Source organism: Pygocentrus nattereri, chromosome 10, assembly GCF_015220715.1.
Source record: "Pygocentrus nattereri isolate fPygNat1 chromosome 10, fPygNat1.pri, whole genome shotgun sequence".
Lineage (NCBI taxonomy): Eukaryota > Metazoa > Chordata > Actinopteri > Characiformes > Serrasalmidae > Pygocentrus > Pygocentrus nattereri.
In genome coordinates, this window is record NC_051220.1 from 6,666,315 (window position 1) to 6,688,643 (window position 22,329).

The following is a 22,329-nucleotide window of genomic DNA, read 5'->3' on the forward strand; positions in this document are numbered from 1 at the left end:
CCCTGCTGGTGACATCCCATACAATTCAAAATAAAGCGTGGCCATGACTTAGTAAGGCGTGGAAGAGTGAAATTAAGCCTTGACTACAGCTTAGTGAGGCATTGCTAAGTTGTGGCCACGCATTAGGATCTTGTTCCCACGTGTTAATGCGCCGTGGCCACGCGTTATTTTCATTCATGGCACATGTGGAACAACCTTAGACGCCTTTAATTCCTTTACTGACTAGAAAAAACACACAGAATACACAGAACGATTGTGTGGCTTGCATATATACATACATACATACATTAATATATGTAATGATATAGATACATTTGATGTATTTCGCGCGCGCGAACACATGATAGATGATTACATAACTCTATTTTTTACTGTACATAACACATTTGTACAAAGAAAAAAAAACAGTCACTGTAATATATTTAATAAAATTAATAATTGTTGAATAAGAGTTTTTCTTGCTTATATAGTGCTGTATAACGGAATGTGTTAACCTGCTCCCATCTAGCGGCCGCTATCGGTACTGCAGCGCCCTGTTTGTCGCCTGGCTATGGCGTAACGGCTGAACATGGCGTTGCCCTGTGAGTGTCATGCTGTTTTAACGCTACTTTCTCATTTGTTCTTTAGAGGTTTTTGCGTTTAATGCATAAACGTTGATGCCTTCATCCGTAGGGTTGTCCTCTTATGGCTCAGTGGAACGATGTACTTCGCATATGCTCGGTCTGAGACGACCTACTTGACAACTAATGCCATTAATGTGAGAGGTGGGTAGAGACTGGGAGCAGGTTAGTCAGCCTCCTACAATTATTCATTTGCACTTGAAAATTAGTGTACTTTTTCTTCAGTTCAGTTTTAGACCTTCATGTTTAGTTAGTGGTTCTTTGGGGTTTAATTTATATTTATGGCACTTGCTCTTATCCAGAGCGACGTACAGTTTGATCATTGTACAGAGGTAGGCGAAGGTGGTGTTAGGAGTCTTGCCCAAGGACTCTTATTGGTTTAGTGTAGGGTGCTTACCCAGTTGGGTATTGAACCCGTCTCCAGCAAGAAGGCAGAGGTGTTACCCACCTGAATCACTTCCTTTACGTCTTAACCATTTAATTATGCTGACATTTTGACAGATTTGTGGAATTCCCCTTTAACATCATCTGCAGTTAAGTAAAGAATGAGTCCATACATTTAGTCATATATGTCACATTTAATGCCAATGACTTACTACTACTCTCATTTCTTTGCAGGGGTCAAAGATGCTTAACTGATTTCAGCTGTCACTTGGCTTGTGTTCACAATGACACAAAGACTGGCCAGAGTTTGCACCACCTACTTAAGGCAACAGAGACAGAGCATCAAGCATGCTGATAACAGATTAACACCAACAGTGTGGACGTGTGGCCTGAAGGGCTTTGGAACAAGTCCTAAAAGTTCAGATGGAGATGGTGATGGCCCGGAAGCACCGGCACCACCTGGGCCAGCATTTTCAGACTTATCAAGAGGATCTTCTCTGTTTGGGAGACGCAGATCCTTGTCGCCTTTAGAGCGAGTCAGTCAACTGCTGCCTCAGGACTCTCTGAGTAAGGAGGTGTGGGAACTGAGAGAAGCCGAAACGGAGGAACAGAGTCAAAAAGGGCCAGTTACAGGTAGGGGTGGGCAATAGGTTGTTGTGACAAATTACATCACAGTACACTTTTCCCAAGTACATCTTGGGTATCTTCAGCACATCTAGAACAGTGAACCGCCACATGGGTTATAAGAAAAGACCAAAATTATGGAGAGCCTGTGAAAACCAAAGTGTAAACAAATCATTCGAGTTGTCAAACATTCTATTCTAGAAAAACTTACCAAGGCAGAGCTGTTCACAGTGGTGGTGATAGGAACCAGACGTCTGAAGAGTTTAAACACACCATGTTATTACATGAAATAGTTATGAAGACACTGTCTGTACATGCAGGACGTAACTAGTCCCCCTTCACCCCCATTTTTTTTGAAAGATTAGATTAATCACTATTTATCCCATCATTGAATTCACAAAAAACAAAACACTGACACTGGGAGTTTGGAGTCTGTCAGTTTCTCTACAACAAGCAATTTGACATCCAATCACTCTGACTGACTATGTTGACATTTTAATGAAATACGCAGAAATAAAAAAAAAAAAAAAAAATCGGTGGACTTCCCCCTAAACTACAGGTGAGGATCATTCAGATGTTCAGAGTCCCAGGGATGTCGGAGATGTGGATGCTCAGGATGCTCTTATTCAAGGCGAGGAGACCCAGGAGCAGAGCAGGAGGACAGGAGCGATGGAGCGGATGATGTGTTTTGGGGAGGCTCTGCTGGCAGAGTACCGCCGTAATCGAAGGCTGCAGTTCCGCAAGATGTTCCAGCTGCAGGAAGGAATGAAGCTGCAGAGTAACTGGGGTGTTATACCTCACCAGGATATCGCAGGACGCCCTGCTGGCACTGTCCTGCGCACCAGCCTGGGACTCCCTATGCTCCTCCGCAGGCCCAGTCTGGAGGAGTTCACTCTGTTTATGAGGAGAGGGCCTGCCATTGCTTATCCTAAAGTAAGAATACCAAAACACATATAACTACACACACATGCAGGCACCGATGCCGCAAGAAGTCAGAACTGGACACCCGTATGCTGCGCTGGTCACATTCTACATTGTTCATGTATTTATTTCTTTTCCTTTGGGTACGTTTATAATGTTCGTGTGGCATTATGTTCCAGCACCAATCATGATTAGTTTTTTTTTTTTAAGATTTCTTCCTTAGAATCAAACAGGAAACATTATTGTGCCTTTGGACTGATCTATGTAAATGACATTTGTTTTGATTGGCTGCTCTGTATTGTGTCTGGTTCAGAAAGCAGTTCAGCCTGAAACACTGCTTATAACTCTAGTCTGAATAGGTGGGACTACTAAACTGCTGTAGACTGAAGAAGCAAATATATCGCTGCGGTCGGAAGAAAACCTTGTATCTCCATTTTTTGGCCATTTTTCAGTTTTTTTTAATAATTTGGAAGTACCAGTTGTCCTTTACATTGTGTGCACATTTCATGATGAATGGACCAAAAGAAACGGCCAAAAATGATGTGGAAAAAATTCTGGTTCCATTGACTTACATTAAAAGTAAAGTATGCTTTCTCCTTCTCCTGTAAAGTTACCATTTTGGAGATGCGAGGTTTTCTTCCGACAACAGTGATGTGTAAATGAGTTTCACTAACATCGCAAAAATGAATTCAAAATAGGCAACTCACATTCCATAATTGGAGACTGGAGAGTGAACCGAACATTTTGAAAACTGAACAGTATTTATAGCATTAAATTCTTATATTTCATAAAAATTAGGAATATTAGGCTTTCCATGATACAGGCTCTTTAAAATCAAAATTCCTGTTGAAAACCAGACGGTCGGGTGAAATCTGACTGCACGGCAACCCTCTTCCACATCCATATAGCTTCTACCATGCTATATGCTGCCTGCTATCTGTTTGGTCCATTGTCTATTGTGCATGTCCACTAATACTTTAGTACTTTATGGATGAGAAAAAAAGTAACTTAAGGATTTTAACCCAGTTTCCCCCCCAAATTGAGTCATGACCAATTTCCACCTGCAAGTTCTTGGTCTCCACTACTGCTATCAAGCTAGGATGGTAAAGGCTAGTACACATTTCCTCCAAGATGCCTGAAGCACCATCGCTCTTCTCAAACTGCTGCCATAACATCATTGAACAGCTCAGTGGGCTTGGAAGGCGGGAAGACCATTCTTTTTATGCTGTTTTCTATAATAGATAATATATGATGTACCCAAATTTGCCCAGCAAATGCATGTTTGGTTTCTGAAGTGAGTGCCGTCAGTTTTTGACTGGAGCTACGAGGTTCATGTAGCTAAATAGCTCTAGAAACCTGTAGACTACCAGTTAACATTGTGCAAACTGCATGTCTAAATCATAACACAGTTGCCTGAAACTAGTGGTTATAAGCTTCCGTTACATGTTAGCTACATCAGCCTTCGCTTCAGTGCAAAACTAAAGAAGAAAGCTTCAGGCACCAACGTCTTAGAGCAGAGACCAGCAAAACCAGCATATCCCTATTGTCAGAAGAAAACCTTGTATCTCCAAACTAATAAGTTCACAAGAGAAGGAAGAAACCTACTTTACTTTTAATGAGAGTCAATGGAACCAGACCCCCCCATGTAAAGGGCAACAGGGATTTTCAAACTGTCAAAAGCTGAAAAACTGACAAAAACAGCGATATGAGGTTTTATTCCCACAGCAGTGATATATTGGTATACTGGTCAGCCATGCTGGGGTGACCAACTAAATTAAAACCACACCAGCATAGACAAGCATGAAATGCTACCTGGTCTGTTTTTTTTTTTTTTTTAGCAGTGTTGGCTGATTGACAGTAAGAGGAAAATATGTAAATAAGATTTTTTTGGCAGAATGATCAGTTTAACATTCCATGAACTAAACAGAAAGAGCTTTGAAATGAGATGTGTAACTTTCATTCAGTGCCACATTTGTATCGTGTGGAGTGAATTTTCAGTCTTTGTGCAGGACGCCAGTGCTATGCTGATGATGATGGACGTGAGTGAGGGAGACAGTGTGCTGGAGTCAGGCTCAGGATCAGGAGCTATGAGCCTCTTCCTCTCCAGAGCAGGTGTGCAGACCTTTTGGCCCCTGTTGACCCTGTTGGACACAGGTTAAAGTTCTAGTAAGGAATTAGGAAAAAGTACAGTAGCTGCCATCGGACTGGGGGCGAGCAAAGAACATGAAAAGGCGTGGACTACACAGTTCAAATCAGCCATCTACACTACTTACACACTGTATTTGTAGTGGCTGCACATATAAGCAGGTGGTGGTTCAGATCTGTTCATAGTAGTCATTGTAACTTGCCTGGCAGGACTCTGGACTGGGGCTTTAAACTGATAGGCCCCTTGGCCTAAATGTACTCGATCAGACAAGACATGGTGTCTGAAGTTTGTTTCTTTAGTTTTGCACTGGAGCTATGAGGCTAATGTAGCTAACAAGTAATGGACACCTATACCCAGTTGGCACTGTGCAAACTGCATGCCCAAATCACACACCTGAGTTAATTAATCTCTAATAGACCTGCTTAAGTGGTTTCTGACAGTGTATCCACACTTATATATAAATGGACAATAGTACAACAGTAGTGGCCACCTGGAAGCCTGAAATGTGAAGGTATATAAGCTCATAAGCTTCCATTTCTTGTTAACCACATTAGCCTAGTAGCTCCAGTAGAAAAAACTAAAGAAGCAAACCTCGGACACTAAACACATCCTGGCTGACTGACTACAGTTGGGGTAAGTGGGGAAACTAAATTAGATTTTCGAGAAACAACTTTAACCTCTATCAAAACTTTTTTCTCCTTCAGTGGGGTCTAGAGGCAGTGTGTTGAGTGTTGAGGTGAGAGAAGACCATCACAAACGCTCCGTTTTAAACTATCAGCGCTGGCGGTCCACCTGGAAACTCCGCAGAGGGGAAGACTGGCTGGATAATGTTCACTTTCACCACGGTGACCTGATAAACTCTGCTCCTTTGCTTGCTGGGCAAAGCTTCAATTCGGTAAGAGTTTGGATGGTAACTGATCAATTAGGAAGTCACAAAAGTCTATTGTTAATGCAACTGGGGAACAATATGCCTACAACGTACTTGTTAAATCACAGCTGTATCCATGTAGAGTGCTGCAACTATTAAAGTATACAAATAAGATTTGAAGTTGGCGTGAACAAGAATGTAAACAATGCTTTACTTCAGTCACAACTGTCAACTCATGAATCTGTCCAAAGCCTAATCTACAAAGAGATTTCTCATTTTGACAAAGCTTTGCTTGAAACTTCCAGGTTGCTCTGGATATGGTCAGCCCTCATTTAGCACTGCCAGCAGTAGTTCCTCATCTTCATAACGGAGCCATTTGTGCCGTCTACCTGGCTAAGTAAGTAGTGTTCAACCTACGGATACCAAAATCATCAATTAGTTTTCCTGAGAATATTCTGATTTCCAAAATCGTTAAGACATTGCAACCTAGATTATCAGCCAATACAAATACAGTCATATGCAAAAGTTTGAACATGCCTGGTCAAATTGTGTTAACTTGTGTTGACTTAGAAAAAGAAAAAAAAAAAAAGTTTTGACCACCCAAACATTTGCATACGATGAAGTTCTTAGATGAAACTATCCAAGCAGTAATTTCACACAGAAACTGTATCACTGTACAAGTGACCCTACATTAGTGGTTTTCTAAATCACAGCAGAATTAAAACTAACCAGGGCCAAATTGCCCAAAAATGCTGTGGTATTCAGATCATTTTAAAGGAATGGTTTGGCAAAGAATCGAATTTTCCTCTTGCATCAGATCTAGTTGGTGAGCCCATGTTTGGTTTTCAAATTTTGCTTCTTTAGTTCAGTACTGGAACTACAAGCCTAACATATAGTATCAAATCAATAGCCACCCCTATCTTTCCCATAAATACATCACTAAACATTTCCTAACAAGCTGAAACCACATCCAGATCTTAATTAAGGTGACTTGGGGCTGCATAACATGCATTTTGGGGGACTGGATCACCATCTGAATCTACAAAAGTCCTAGAAACATGGGATGTGTTTTAAGTGGACATATCCTCACCAGAGAACAAACTTAAAATGATAATTTTTCTGCTAATTCTAGTGCACAATTCTTCAATCTTTTTATTTAATTGCTGAGTTTAACATATTGGCAATACATCTAATATAAATATGCCACATTTGTACAGGTTAGCCACACAGGTCTCTTTAGGAAGAACTTGTTCATCAAAATATTCTGAGTCAAAGGATCTACATATTTTTGACATCCAAGTACATTTACAACCAAATATTTTTGTACTTCTAGTCAAGCAGTATTTTACCAAGAGGCAGTAAAAGAGCAGCATTATATTCAAGTAAAGACATATTGCATTGGGCATCATCCACCCCTGTTCATTTCTGTAGTTCACAGTAAGTCATGTGTCCTAAACTACATCGATAAGTCTTCATGACTTTAATGAAGACCTTAATGTGCGATTTGAGAGAAGTTTTTGGGATGTATTTCTAGAAAAGATTTGGGTGACTTTACTTCTAGTATTTCTTAGCCTCATAGCTACAGCAGCAAACTTGAACAAAATCTGGACTCTAAACATGTCTCGACTGACCAACTACATCTAGAGTGAGGGTAAGGTTTTTTTTTGTTTTTTTTTTAAACCAGGGGATACTTGATTTTTAAAGTGATACCTGCTGTGTTTGAGACACAGGCCTTGGAACAGCTTCCAGATAGAGGAATGCAGGTAGTCGTTTACACAATTTGGTTCACCTCAAATGGTTTTCCCTACTGCACCTGGCAGTGTTACACAGATTATTGACTTGCTGGAGGGACTACGATGTTCCTCTCTTCCTCTGGTGTGCGAACGCATCATCGAGGTGCAGTACAGGGATTGGCTGCTGGGACCGTCACTCAAAAAAGATGGCACCTTCAACCAGCGTAGACCTATGAGTGAAGAAAATGTTGACAGTGAGGAAGATGTCTCGACTGATGAAGAAAAGGGTAAAACTTCTATTGTTTTCAGTCTTAGTTAATTAATGATTGAGCTTAGGCCAAAACGGTGTTACTGTAGTTGCTCCAGTTGTTTGTTGCAGCCCAGTGATTTTCATTTCTAGCTGTTTGCGTCAGTATGAATATAGAAATCAAAAGTATTGTATACTGCACAAATGTAAATGTGGTTAATGAATGTAGGGCCAGTTACTGAGTGTTTACATGCACTTAATAATCCGATAACTGAAAAAAAAAAATGTTTTGCTGCATCTCACCGAAACGCTGCTTATTTCCAGTACCACGCTGTTTTTGCACATGCACAGACTGAGAAACCTGAAAGAAAAGAGTTTACATGAGCTGAGAAATCTGATTAGAGATACAATCCAGCTCTCTATTAGATTTCTAGACCTTATTCTGATGTCAGAAAGCAGAGCATGTTGTTTACATGACCTTTTGAATAATCAGATACCTGCAGAAATCCAATTATGATCGGATTACTAAGTGCATGTGAACACACTCAGTGTCATGTATATGATTCTAACTGCCATAACACCCACTAAAACTAGTAATATTTAAAATGCAGGGTCAGCTTTAGTGTATAAACATATGACGATAACCTGTACGTAACCAATGTCTCTGTGTGTTTGTGTGTATTTTAGAGGAGCTCACCAGTTCAAAGCAGGCCCCATTTGGGAGTGTCCCATACATTGCTAGGCCTCATCCTGAACAGCTTGGACACACAGGTGCGTTGAAATATGTCCAGTAACAAGTCCATGTACTTCTTCTGTTCCTGCTACCAAATCACCTACACTAGCTAATCAAAATCTTTAGGGCTGTTTTTTCTGCCTTTAGTGTGTTCAGCTCAGTGGCAAACAGAGCCTATTACAACTAGGCCTTCAATCCAGACAATAAATGTAAAAATTCGGTCAAAATGAGGGAAAAAAAAAATCTATAATTTCGATAATCACACTAATTCTTCTGCTAGCTATGGGATTCTAGGGGACTCCTTGTTTCACAATGTCATGGATTCTCTAGTTTGTCCTGTTAAATGTACATAATGGCACCGTGGGGCCTGTAGAACAGCATTTACATTTCCAGTGTGTACAAGTTAGAGTAAAGCGATGAGCCACAATAAGCCATGCGTTGCTGCGATTTGATCACGGAGAGGGTGTTTAGACATACTGCAAAGTGAAATGCCTAAAACTTCCTTCCCTATGATGTTAAATAGGTGTGCAGCCTAGTTCTAGTTAAGAAAAGTTGTCAGTCCCTCAATTTGATCAAAAAATGGGTTCTTACTTTATCAGAACACTTGGTGATGCATGCAAGCAGCAGGAGAATAAAAGATTATTCCATTAACAGCACAAGTGTTTTTTTTTTTCGTGCTGTAGTGCAGTAATATAGTTCAGTTGTTCTGAGGCGGTCATAGAAGTGCGTACATCAAGGATTTTACGATAGCTTAGAACATGGCTCGGCCAATCAGATTGTAGGACCAGAACTATCCGTTTTATAATGTAGAATACAAAGGCCACTTGACTTAATTTTATAGTACTAAGCTAACAGTGATTCACATGAACATTTTTGGTAAATCTAGATAAAGACATTTTCTAAAAGACTTTTCTAAAAGCTTGTGACAGAAATATTAGTGCATATTTTGCCTTGTAGCAGTTTTACAGCGATTCAGTGGAGAGGCTGGTATCGCCCTGGTGCTCCTGCTGTTTAGGTTTCTAACAACTCGCTTATTAGGCTGCTGCTCATACTTACTGTCAGTCATGTATCTAAAGCCCATTTCACATCAGACACAGTAATGCGTTCCTGTATTAATCAGTGTGTGCTGCGCACAGCATGCCAGCAGGTTCTAGGCAGGAACAATAGAAATGCAGTGTTAACTATATATTATAGAATAAAGAATAATAAACCATTTAAATATGTAGTTTTAACTCTGACACAGTGATGCGTAGGTAAATGTTTTGAACCCACATGCATCTCCTTGAAACTTCAAGTCAATGTGAGATTACTCAGCATGATGGTAATTGGTAGCTAAATGTTTAAATGGGGGAAACTATTTAAATGTTCTTTTTGACAAAACCATTGTTTAAGCAAATAAATCTTTTGTTTTTTCTTTTCTGTAGTTTCTTTCTGTTCAGTATGGCTAACTGAAGGTAGTTAAAACACCTATTTTCATCTTACTTCCAGCCTTCCTTGTGAAATTACGGAAGATCCTGAAGTAGCTCATCAACACCTGCGGCACCCGTTATGAAGACCCAAGCCAAGGCCAAATAAATACCTGTGTGTACAAACTGTTTTATTTGTCCTCTTTTTTGGTAATAAAACTATATAACCAGCATATTCATTTGACTTTCAAAACAGTACATGAAGAAAAGCTGATTCAATCAGAAAATCTGTGACAGATTTTACAGAATTTACTATTTGTATGTGCTGCATGTTTTTATTTGACAAGTGCCATCACAGCCTTTTAAGCAGTTTCATGTATGCATAGGAAATCTGTTAAATATTAACACGTCCAATGTCAGAGACAGTTTTACTAAATAATACAGGTGCAAAATGTGAACATTCTTGTGGTATATAGAGGAGTACTACATATACTTTATAAATAAATAAATAATAAATAAATGCTATAGTGATACAGGATACATAGTGCACAATAAATAAAGCCTATGCATAGCAATATATTCTGGAAGAAAAACGTTTTTTTCCATAAGGCTCTGATGATTAAGCCCTAAAATATGGAACTTTTTTGTACAGGATGTGAAATTACATCATTAATATAGATGGGTGGCAAAAGTACTATTGCTTATTAGGGACTATTCCTTGCTATATCCAGCCTGTCTCCATGTCAAGCCTATTTTAGTTCTGTTAGTCTGTTAATGCCCACCCCTAATTCTTTATTTCAGTGACTGACCCAAATCCTCGCCATTTAGACACGTGTAGATGATGCCAGTTGTATAGTTAACAGGTAATGCTCAACTGGTTATCCATTTGTGGTTGGAATCTATTCCTCATTGATCCAGTCCATGGAATAGTCATGGCCAGCTTCGCTGTCCAGATCACTCCCTATGTATGAATACAAGGAGAGAAGAAGGACAACCCCAAACACTGAAAAAATACCAAAACTTTGGTTCTGGAGTAGCCTGCCAAGCTTAATTTGATCTTTACCATATTATAGTTAAACAATGTGCAATTAGCAAGTTAAACTGGGCATGCTAAAAGAGCAAAAAACACTGAAATCTCTATTGGGGTGTTTCACAAAGCAGGATTTCTTGGGTAGCCTGTCAGACCTGTCCAGTGCTAGAAGAGGTATGGGATGATTTTTTTTTTTTTTTTGCATATTTTCTAGCTAAACTGAGGAATCCTGCTTTGTGAAATACCCACAACTGCTAGTTTAAGAAATACTACATAGAGTTGTTGGTTTAAAAAAAAGGGCATTCCTAGTCAAATTACATGTTAAATTAAAAATAAATGCAGATCCTCTACAGAGCATTTTAATGCATTACTGTTTACTTGCTGACATAGTGGATAAAAACAACATACTGTAAAATGTATGGCACATTTTAGATTTTTTTCTAATGTTATGCACAATAGAAATTGTGCACTAAAATTTGCAGAAAAATATATTTGTTTCCTATAAAGAATGTGTTAACTTATATCAATAAGACATGCAATTTGACTAAGGTATTCAAACTTTTGCATATGACGGTACTGCGAGTACTGTGCAGGCTTGCCACTAGAGTGTGCCACACACTCACCGCAGGCGCAGGCAGGCTTCTTGCTTGGCTGGTGGAAAGCCTGGTGCTTGGAGTGTGGTGTGGCTTCCAAGTTGAGGTTCAGTGCAAGGGGCAAAGGGAAAGAGGAAGGGGAAGAGGATGGAGGGGAAAGGACAGAGGTTCTGGCACAGAGAGAGCAGGGTTCAGGGGAGGCGGTTGGGCCTCGAGGCATGTGCACCTCTTCCCGATCCCGGTACAGCCGCTGGGCTCCACTGTGGTGCTCCGCACGCTCACGCTGCCAAATGAAGTGAGATGGAACGATGGCCATCACCTGATTTGTCACACAGACAATTGATTTAGCACAACAAAAAGGACAAGTAATATCCAGAACAGCCATGGAAAATGGAACTTGGTGCTTATTAGTTTAGTGTCACCCATCAATACAAAGCACAGACGTTTTCAGGCAGGTGTACCTCCTCACAGCAGCGACGGCTGACAGCAGCACGGTACTCAATTCGTGCCCACAGCTTATCCCTCTGCTTCAGGAAGCGTGGGAAGAGCTTCCTCCAACCCTTTCCCAGCGCCCAGGGAAAGATCTCATACTTTGTCTCTTCCTCATCCTCCTCCATGGTATTTGCCAGGTATCTATAACACATAGTGAATGACAGGCAAAAAAAGAGAAACTGCTGCTGACTTGGACACACTGGCATTTTGGTGAAGATCTTTGGATAAAATAAAATGGCATAAATGTCTGAACTTACAAAGCAATGAAGAAGTTCATCCTGCTGTGTTCACTGATACTGAAGCGTGCTCTCTTGAAGTAGATAAAGGTCATGGCAAGCAAATACTACAACACCAGGGGGGAAAATGATTTGAATGAGATCAAGATGAAGCAAGATAATAAAAAATAATAAGTTGTAAAGATGCTACTAGGCCTGTAATTTACATACCTTGTCCGTAAGTTTGCAACAGCAGTCCATCCACAGAAAATCTTGTATGAGGTCATCATCTGAGAAAACAAAACAAAAATGGCACAGAACAAAAAAGACTGTGTGCATAAGCAACACTGAGCTGGTATAACCACGACTGTAGAGGTCTAGGTGTGACTCAGTCAGGTCAATGTCCACTCACCAAACAATCTGAAAAAGGCAGCCATCTCTTGGCGCTGTATGACCAGAGTTGGGCCCCACGGTTGGTCACACGGCCGCGGCATTTCGTCGCATTTTCTACCGTGCTTTTGCTGGTGCTGGATTTTGCCCGGTGGGCCACGAGCCTCCTGGAGCTTCGGCCTCTTCATGCGGAGACCTCTCCGGAGCTGCAGGTTGAGAGCCACCGAGGGCCTGATCCTCAGCGTGACGGAGGGAGGCGTCTTAGCCCAGCTGTGTCTCATCATCATTTAGCCAAGCCCTCCGGGAAGTGTTTACGTAGACTAAACAGGTGAAAAAGCCACACTTGTGATGGGAAAAACGATTTTCATCTTAGTCTGTGGATAAAACTTCAAACTTGGTCGAGTCAGATGCCAGTTTTTAAACCTGTGATTAATAAGTTAGTGACAACAAATATCGACTTTCTTTGAGAAAAAAGACGTAAAACGTTTTGTTACCGAGTCTGTACATAAAATAGCAATTTCAGTAATATTTATTTGATTTACTGCGGATTTGGAGCACGAAGCCGTAATCAGCTGTTTATTTGCCGGCTTTTTGGTCGAATTGTCCCGTTCCACCTTAAATGCGGCAGCAGCTGAGCAGCTGTCCTCAGCATGGTATTCGTCCGAATGGAACCGGTGTACCACTTAAGGTGGCACGGGGAAGAGGAAGCCTCGTAAATTAACGTACCAAAATTCAACTAATTTAGGTGACAAAAATGTGCGGTTCGTACAGCCACTATTTTCAGTTTGAAAATGAAACCTTTATTTTGTCTTAAACTCCGCAGTTGGTCAGAAAAGAACCCCGTTAAGCTAACGTTAGCTTCCGCATTAAGGATGAAGCTAGCGTTAGCTGTTTACTGTATAGTGTTCATTTATTTCATGGCTACCAAGCACGATATACGCTGAATTAAGTTTTCTAAGCGGTTATATCTTACCTCAGTTTGATGCAGAAGCTAAAATAGATTATATGGACTTTTTTTCGGCGGGACTTCAGGACAAGCTTGGTTTGATTTTGATGCTAGCTGGCTAAGTTCGGTAGCTTAACGCTAAACGCCAGACTGACGGACTTGTGGAGGAAAATAACATGAACGGCGTCAATTACGGTGAAATGCCGAACGCAGTAGGTTCTACTGAAGGCCTATATGCAGCAGCTATTTGCTAAACATAAGAATCAGGCTCGTGAATGTGGAATTATATGGATTATAATATAATCTCCGTGTGAGAACTGTAACTGCTGGAGCGGGAGCGGCGACACGCGCGGTTGCCAGATTGCTTCCAAAGATGATTCATAAACAGCCAATAAATCTACATCTGATGCAGCCTGAGGACGTTTTAACCAGTGAACACAAGCATTTAACCACCATAACGCCGATATTAAGCTTTACCGTATGTTAACCGCTGACTTTGAGGATAAAGTTGTAATATTTCGAGAAAAAAGTCGTAGAATTGCGACATTAAAATGGCATTAATACCAGGAAAGTTCGCAATATTGTGGCCAAAGGCTTTGCGAAGTGAAGCAGCGCCTCCTCGTGTTAATTGAGGGGCGGTGAGTTGGTGGAGCTGCACTTTCATATTGATTTCACCCCTTAAAGAAACACTCAGCCTCCCCGTCTCTCCTGCACATCAGCACCAGCCTGGCATTAGTATGAGAAACAGCTGAGCAGCAAACTGTTTATCCAGAATAAAGAGCCAGACGGACTCGGAGGAAACCGTCTGTCTGTGTTGTTGAAGGAGAATCGTTGGCAGGGTGGTCTACATGGCTGTCGGGGGCTACATCTCTGTGCATTCATTCAAAGAGGGCATGAAGTTTCACAGATGGTGAGAATGATAATTAAAACGAGAGAGAGAGAGAGAGAGACAGGAGTGAGGGGAGCTCGCCGGTACAGCAACCGAGACCCCAACATGTCATGGCAGCCCCCTACAGTTAGCCCACTATATCCTCCTAATATTATGATTTTTTTTCTCGAAATATGACGACTTTTTGCAGGACCCCGCAGGTGACATCCTGTATAAAGGAAAATAATGCATGGCCACGCCTTATTAACATGGGGGAACGAGATGCTAATGCATGGCCACGACCACGACTTAGTAAGGCATGGGAACAGATCATGGCTTGCTAAGTCGTGGCCAGGCACTATGATCTCGTTCCCACGCTTTACTAAGTCTCGGGGGTGATTTAATCATCTCAGTCCTATGCCTTACTAAGTCATCACCACACATTATTTTTATTTATACAGGATGTCACCAGGCTTTTTTTATCTAAATATTACGACTTTATTCTTGAAATAGTACGACTTTAATCTCGAAATATTACGACTTTATTCTTGAAATATTACAGCTTTAATCTCGAAATATTACAACTTTATTCTTGAAATAGTACGACTTTAATCTGACATTGCGTGGCTCGAATGGAGTGACTAAATTGTATGTCAGTCAAAGTTTTGATGGGATGTTGGAAGGAGTTAGATCTAGTCTAATTTCAGCTGTGTTATCAAGTGATGCAGTTCATTCGTTGAATATTAGTTGAACCAAAATATTGACAAGTTTCGTCCACCTGCCAAAGCAATACAATCTTGTAACCAGAATAAGCAGTCAGTGTAAGTGAGGAGGCAAAATTCAGCGAGTGAGTGAGAGTGCAGGATTAATGTAATATACACCACAACGCAGGCATTATTTGGGTGGTGGATCATTCTCAGCACTGCAGTGACAGGGTGTGGTGTGATAGTGTGTGTTGTGCTGGCACGAGTGGAACAGACAAAGCAGTGCTGCTGGAGTTTTTAACACTGTGTACACTCACTGCACACTTTATTAGATACTCCTACCTTGCTGGTCCATCAGCCAGTCAGAGAAAATAGTGCATCGGTTGCTGCACAGTTTGTGTCAGTCATCCTCTAGTCCTTCATCAGTGGTCACAGTGAACATACGTATGTTTAGTATGTAGTAAGCAGTGTTATATAGTATGCATTTATAGTGTGCAGTATGCATCTGTAGTAAGAAGTGTGCTGTGGCAGATCTATCAATTGGCCAGTAATACTGGTCAAAAATGTGCAAAAACCACAGATAAAGCCTCTGTGTGCTGTTACGGGCCATTGTGATCGAGTAAACACTGAAGCCTGGTCAGGCTGTGAGTCAGACAGGGACACTGACCGTTCTTGGCTCGCAGTTTTAATAGAGGAGGTTGTAGGTCTGAGAGTGCTGCTTTTGTCAGGTTGAACCTTTTTGAGCGGCAGTTTATCTAGAGCTTGTTGTGTTTGTATGTACTGCAGCAAAACCAAACACAGGGTCACTACTTTCACCTTACAACATTACAGACAGGGCTGGATCATCCCTTGGCTTTTATGGACACTTGCCCAGGGGTCCAAGCCACTACGAGGACCCCTGCAGGCAATTATGAGACAATCTAACTCATTTCAAGCTTGTCATGTTACGGCTGATAATAATACTGCCAGTCTCACCATTTTTTTTTCTTTTTTTTTCAGATTTTGCAGTTTTTTCAGGATTTTATATTTGTTACTTTGAATTTGAATCTCTAGGTATTCAAAGATGTGCTGGGGGGGCTGTAAAAGTTAGACCTGATACTTTGACGGAGTAGAGGGTGCACATTACCAAGGACAAATATAAAATGACAGTTAAAGAAAAAAAGTCATATTGTCCTTGTTGGTAGTGATCTGTGAACTGTCTGCTTTCATACATAAAGTCATCAGAGGTAAGATATATTTCCACACCCCATACGGGAGTATGCTTAGGGTGCTTGTTGTTTTGGGTTTTTAAGTTTGCTGCTTTCTTTTGTCTTTATTATGTACGTTTCAGCAGTTTGATTTTGATTTGTTTTTCTTCATTGGGGTATATGTTTTGCTTTTCAAGAGTGGACGAGTGCTTTATAAGGAAGAGTTGCATTAGTTGTTGGGTTGGTTAACATGTGGTCTTAACCTGTTCAACTTCTTGAGACAACCAGTGGTTCCAAAACGCACTTTGTCATATTCTTCATAACGTTTATATTTTATAAGCTACATTCAGAAGCTGGGCGTCGTGTGAGGCTGTAACTCTTCTCTCCAGTGATGTCATTTTAAACCCTTATTATAAAAGAAGCTGAACTCAGTTTGTTTTTCTACTGAAAGTTGACCCGTTTTTTCCCCAAATCTGGGCTATAAACTATAAACAGATTGTGTCTCTTCAGTGATCTGCTCTGTAAAAATAATTTTTATTACCTAATACAAAGAGCTCTAAGATTTTTGGCTTTCAGCAGTAAATTGTAAGCATTTAGCAATATATTTATGATTATAATGTCACGATTGTCCTGTCCATGTGCGTTTGTTTTGATTTTGTAAATCCGCCCCTGATTGTTTTCACCTGTCCCTCGTTTTCCCTGTGTACTTAAGCACTGTGTTTGCCCCTTGTGTTCGCCAGTCTTTGTTTGATGTATCGGTCGTTGTTTGATGTGTTGGTCTTTGTTGGAACTGTTTGGTTGTTTGTGTTTCTCGTCATGTCTGCACCCCGTTCTGTACATATTGACTCTTTGTCCCGGGACAATGCGTTATGCGTTTATAGTGGTGACATGCTGAACACCAAAGTCAGGAAGTTCCTGTCATTATGCTTTATACGCCTCATGTACCAGTGTGTGATACCATAAATTCCCAGACCATTAAAAAAGGAAGCAAGCTTGGGACCTACCAAGCATTTGTGCCCAGAGGCTGATAACTTGGTGATCCAGGTCTGATTACAGAGTACACCTTTGTGGATTATAGAAAGCACCAAGACGTCAATAGCAGGTTTATTTCAGCCGTAGACATATTACAGTCAATAACAAAGCGGCACATTTTGGAAGTTAAGACCGTATTCATAAATGAGCAAATTCATCTTCTAACACAAGTGTATATGTTTGCAGCTGTCTCTGGCGCTATTCCCATGGAACAGCAGGTGAATGGCCATGGTCTCGTACTTGTATGCTTGAGCCTTACAGTTACGTTCGAAATGCTTAAACGTCTTGCACACTGCCTTTATTTCCTGTAAAAAAAATTAGCCAAACTCAGTCACAACGTTCATAACATTCAGTGCACGATATACAGTACTGAAAACGTACAGACAAACCAGCAAATTTACCTTCCTTATCTCATGTTTAGCCAGTGCCATAAGCTCACCAACGGTCCTCTTGCACAACCAACACAAACCTGCATTCATCTCTCCATTCTGAGAGGGAAAAATGGCAAGAAAAGAAACAGAATTGCTCAATTGTCGAAACTAAGAGAACAATTTATTTAAAATATATAATCATTCCTCTTTTATATTCACCAGTCTTTGAACTTCATATTTGTTTTGGATGTTTTCTGGTAGGTTGAGTGCTGTCTTGGCCAGCAAGTCAAACTGTCTGGGTCCACCATCACACCTGCTAATCACTGTATAGACAAAGACATTGAAACACTGCTCAGACTTTTAAAGAAGCTCCATTCAGTTCAGACAATAGGACCTGCATCCCTAAAATAGGAGAATTCCACCAGTTTTTCAACATTTCTTCAAAATTCCATAGTCGAGATGTAAACAAAGTCATTCGGAATGGTCTGATGTGAAATTCTCTGTTCTAGACAAACTAACAGACTCAGATTTCTTTACAGTGGTGGTGATGGGAACCAGGGGTCGCATGTTTACTATACAAATATAGCCGTTTTTTACTGTCCCTAACCTACACATGTCTTCTGAGTTTTTATGTGTAATTTTAATAATTGTAGTCTGAAATCTGGAAAAAAAGTCATCTTTGGGAACTATTTTGCTTCACAATGGCCTGCATGTGCCCCTCCGCCTTGACCAGAAATGATATTACTAACTGTGAAATTATTTTTAAACTACTGTGAATGATTCTGACTCTACAGTGAAGCATTTTACACCAAACCACCCTGAATGACTTTGTTTACATCTTTACTGTTTAATTATACAGAATTAAATTGCACAGTTTCTATTTGAAGGGATTTGTTGCAAAACACGTCATAGACCACTTTGAAAAATGCCCTTTTATTCGTGATATGCATTGTCAGGAGAGGGCTTAATACATGTCAATATAAGTGCTAGATTATGATTAACACCACCTTTAGAGAAATAAAAAGTATTCACTGGAATGCCTCAAGTGGAGGAGTTTAAGTATCTCAGGGTCTTGTTCATGAGTGATGGTAAAAGGGAGCGGGAGATTGACAGGCGGATTGGTGCTGGGTCAGCAGTGATGCGGGCTCTTTACCGGTCTGTTGTGGTAAAGAAAGAGCTGAGCCATAAGGCAAGGCTCTCGATTTACCGGTCGATCTACGTTCCCGCCCTCACCTGTGGTCATGAGCTTTGGGTAATGACCGAAAGAATAAGATACAAGCGCGAATACAAGCGGCCAAAACGAGTTTCCTCCGCAGGGTGTCTGGACTCTCCCTTAGAGATAGGGTGAGAACTTCGGTCATCTAGAGCCGCGTAGAGAGGAGCCAGCTGAGGTGGTTCGGGCATCTGTTTAGGATGCCTCCTGGACGCCTCCCTCATGAGGTGTCACAGTCAAGTCCACCTGGGAGGAGACCCCGGGGAAGACCCAGGACACGCTGGCGTGACTATATCGCCCAGCTGGCCTGGGAGCGCCTCGGAACCCCCCCTGGAGAGCTAGTGGAAGTGGCTGGGGAAAGGGAGGTCTGGGCCTCATTGCTTAGGATGCTGCCTCCACGACCAGAACCCCGGAGAAGCGGAAGATGATGGATGGATGGTTATCGTAATTTTTTAATAGAGAAAATTCTCACATTTGTGGGTTTCTTTGGTTGCTTGCGCAGCCGTCTTGCCGTTTTGTCTTTTTTTCTGATAACACTCCGTTTGGAGTGAGTCTCTTTATAATCTCCGTTTGGAGGGCCATATAGCCCTAACACCTCACCCTACCCCTCTATCTCAACAAAAATTGGGACACCCTACCCCTAGACATGAATGCGCAAAACCGAGGGCTAAGGGCTAAGAGGTAAGGGCGAGGGGTGTAATGGGATTTGGCCTTGATGTGAAATTAAATTTAAAATGAAGTCTTACCTGACAGAGCAATTAGCAGTCCAGTTAGCAAGACGTGTGACATGATGCCTGCTGCGTTCTCAGTGGGAGTAGCTCTTACTTCTAGAGCAGTTTCTTATTTACGGTTCCCAGCAGTTACACTTTCCAAACCTCCTTCCAGCATGCCATTGTGTGAACTATAGAGAATGCTGCTGATGCTTTGACACCTCTCCCTCTCTCTCGCTGTAGGTTTACCTCTGAACGTTTGTGTTGACACAGTAGTTGTCAAGTGCTGACAGTCAAATATGCAACATCACAGAAACCCTGCAAGCTGGTACACCGCCCTGCGCTAACCTCACTCTGAGACCTTACGTAAGTAGAACGTTTCTTAGAGAGCTTGAGCAAAACATTGCACATAAAGCACAAGCCATCAACTCTCTCACCTCTCTCTTGTTGTATATTTTTGTGTTCTGCTATTATCATTGTTGTAAGAACGCCTCTCATTTTCTTTTTTATTTTTGACACCATTGCATCAACAGTTCTTCCAAAAATGCCCCATAGAAATGGTCTCAATCCCAACTGACGTGGGCCCAATCCATTTCTTTGTTTCTTTAAATCAAACGTTTGCAGTGCGATAACCTGTGATGAGTCTTTTACAGCACTGTGGAGGAATTTTGACCCACTCTTCTGTGCAGAATTGTTTTAATTCAGCTACATTGGAGGGCTTTCGACTACAAATTGCTCGTTTAAGGTCTTGCCACAGCGTCTCAATAGGATTCAAGTCAGGACTTCGCCTGGGCCTCTACAGAATCTTCATTTTGTTTCTTTTGAGCGATTCAGACATGGTCTTGCTTGTGTGCTTTGGATCATTGTCCTGCTGCATAACCCTTTCTGGTCAGCAGTGGTTTGTGCCCTGAAACTCTCCCATGGATGCCATTTTTGCCCAGTGTCTGTCTCACTGTGCAATTGGTGTGACAAATAGGCAAACACAGAAGAATTTGGGGCAAACCTTTTTCACAGCACCATATGGGGTTCTTGGATCAGATGTGTGGCTTTAGGAGAAAAACTTAAAAAGTAATGGATCTTTTACATGATGTGGGGGACGCTTCAGACTTGCACACTTTTACAAAATCACTTTTACAAAACTTGTTCTTTAAAGAACCATCAATTGAAATGTTCATTAGGGAACCGAAAGTGGTTCTTCTTTTGCCAAAAAGAATGCATTTTGGCATGTTTTGTTCTTGCTGCCTTTATGCTGTATTCTAAAAACATAAAATAGGGAGATTAAAAATTTTTTTTTTAAAATATTAACCCCTTGCTAAGCCATGGGCCCACCGGTAGGCCCAAAGTTCTATTACACACTTCTAAAACCTTAGAAAAGCTCCTGTAGTTACTGAGTAATAAGCTTCAGTATGCAGTAAGCCTGGAATGTTGAGACTCGCCAAACTATTACAATCAGAAAGGTATTACAAGTGAAATTAAACAACAGCGTAAAGGCTTTTCTTATGGAAGCCTAGAACAAAATGCTGTTTGCTTAAAACTGAGTCTGAAGTAAAAACCAGTAACGTATTTCTTGCCGTCTCAGAAACACTAAAGAAGTGGCAGAACCACCCGAACCACACTGTCAAACAGACGCAGCTGAAACGTTTTACGCTGTGGCTCAGACACTGTTTGGTTCATCAAGTTTCATTTAGTCCCCTTGACTCAATTTGTAAGCAAATTGAGCACATCTTTAACTAGATGGGACAAAACTTTCTGTAGTTGAATAAAGATAGAACAGAGATTATTTTACTTAGGAATCTCAATGAGATGCGCCGACTAGCTGAGAACCTTAAAATCTGAAGAACTAGTACATGATCTTGGTGTACTATTTAAGTTTGATCTCAGTTTTAGCAGTCAAGCAAAAGCAGTTACTAAATCAGCTTTTTATCACCTTAAGAACATCAACAAGATGAGAGATGTTCAGGCTAATGCAGACTTGGAGGAACTCAATCACGCATAGCAGGATTGATCACTGTAATGGTCTCTTAACTGGACCCCCAAATAAGACGTTCAGGCAGCTTCAGCTGATTCAGAACGCGGCTGTCAGAGTCTCACTAGGAGTAAAAGAAGAGAACACATCACCCCCCACTCTTAAATCTTTACACTGGCTGCCAGTCTGTTTCAGAATAGACTTTAAGGTGCTGTTACTGGTCTATAAATGTCATAAAGATGCAGGAACAGTGCATTTATCTGATCTGCTGCAGCGATATGAGCTGAGCAGAACTCTCAGATCATCAGGAACCGGTCAGTTAGATACTGTGCTGTTCTTAAGTGGTCCCACTTGACAGAGAGCATTAGACAAGCCCTGATACTGGACACATTTAAACCCAGCTGAAAGGAACCTGTGAAAGGAGCCTTTCTATGAAGTCCAGGTTGATTGCTAATAATTTTCATAGATGGATGCTATTTTGTCCAAGTGGTTGCTTAGCAGTTGATAGGCGGTTACTATGATGCTCAAGGTGGTTACTAAGTAGTTGATAGGATATGACTCTGACCTCTGGATATGACGCTGAACACGTGGACTCAACTTCTTTGGTTGATCGTGGCGAGGCCCTGTTTGGAGTGGAACCTGTCCTGGAAAACCGCTGTATGACCTTGGCCACCATGCTATAGCTCAGTTTCAGGGTGTTAGCAGTCTTCTCATAGCCTAGGCCATCTTTGTGCAGAGTAACTATTCTATTTCTCACATCCTCAGAGAGTTCTTTGCCATGAGGTGCCATGTTGAATATTCAGTGGCCAGTATGAGTGAATTGCACCCAAAACACCAAATTTAACAGCCCTGCTCCCCTTTCACACCTGGAACCTTGTAACTCTAATGAGCCACATGACACCAGGGAGGGACAACGACACAAATGGGCAC

The 22,329-nt window shown here is 41.2% G+C and overlaps 2 protein-coding genes across 6 annotated transcripts; one reads left to right on the forward strand and one right to left on the reverse strand.

Annotated features, from left to right (window-relative positions):
* Positions 1-501: 501 nt before the first annotated feature.
* On the forward strand, positions 502-9,915 carry trmt61b (tRNA methyltransferase 61B). 4 transcript variants are annotated; one of them, XM_017707822.2, is made up of 11 exons: positions 502-581; positions 673-764; positions 1,122-1,153; positions 1,239-1,637; positions 2,188-2,561; positions 4,559-4,661; positions 5,400-5,590; positions 5,869-5,960; positions 7,384-7,583; positions 8,231-8,314; positions 9,765-9,915. In XM_017707822.2, exons 4-11 carry the CDS (start codon positions 1,289-1,291, stop codon positions 9,797-9,799), a joined length of 1,428 nt encoding a protein of 475 aa, XP_017563311.1. In that variant the 5' UTR covers positions 502-581; positions 673-764; positions 1,122-1,153; positions 1,239-1,288; the 3' UTR covers positions 9,800-9,915. The 4 variants fall into 4 exon arrangements, with proteins under 4 accessions (XP_017563311.1, XP_037398190.1, XP_037398191.1 ...); XM_037542293.1 differs by having other exon boundaries at positions 673-785; positions 1,122-1,637; XM_037542294.1 differs by having other exon boundaries at positions 1,122-1,637.
* Positions 9,853-13,724, reverse strand: spdya (speedy/RINGO cell cycle regulator family member A). 2 transcript variants are annotated; one of them, XM_017707826.2, is made up of 7 exons: positions 13,376-13,724; positions 12,425-12,722; positions 12,244-12,302; positions 12,055-12,140; positions 11,767-11,938; positions 11,336-11,588; positions 9,853-10,643 (listed from the first exon to the last, which is right to left on the reverse strand). In XM_017707826.2, exons 2-7 carry the CDS (start codon positions 12,687-12,689, stop codon positions 10,582-10,584), a joined length of 897 nt encoding a protein of 298 aa, XP_017563315.1. In that variant the 5' UTR covers positions 12,690-12,722; positions 13,376-13,724; the 3' UTR covers positions 9,853-10,581. The 2 variants fall into 2 exon arrangements, with proteins under 2 accessions (XP_017563315.1, XP_017563314.1); XM_017707825.2 differs by having other exon boundaries at positions 11,336-11,624; positions 13,376-13,720.
* Positions 13,725-22,329: the final 8,605 nt, after the last annotated feature.

Excerpts from the sequence above, each read along its gene's own strand:
- trmt61b (XM_037542293.1), top strand. The coding sequence starts at position 1,289 with ATGACACAAAGACTGGCCAGAGTTTGCACCACCTACTTAAGGCAACAG. Across the intron at positions 2,562-4,558 it reads CTGCCATTGCTTATCCTAAA|GACGCCAGTGCTATGCTGAT; the intron begins GTAAGAATACCA and ends GTCTTTGTGCAG. Across the intron at positions 7,584-8,230 it reads CTCGACTGATGAAGAAAAGG|AGGAGCTCACCAGTTCAAAG; the intron begins GTAAAACTTCTA and ends TGTGTATTTTAG.
- spdya (XM_017707825.2), bottom strand. The coding sequence starts at position 12,689 with ATGATGATGAGACACAGCTGGGCTAAGACGCCTCCCTCCGTCACGCTG. Across the intron at positions 12,303-12,424 it reads TGCCTTTTTCAGATTGTTTG|ATGATGACCTCATACAAGAT; the intron begins GTGAGTGGACAT and ends TTGTTTTCTCAG. Across the intron at positions 10,644-11,335 it reads GAAGCCTGCCTGCGCCTGCG|GGAGTGATCTGGACAGCGAA; the intron begins GTGAGTGTGTGG and ends ATTCATACATAG.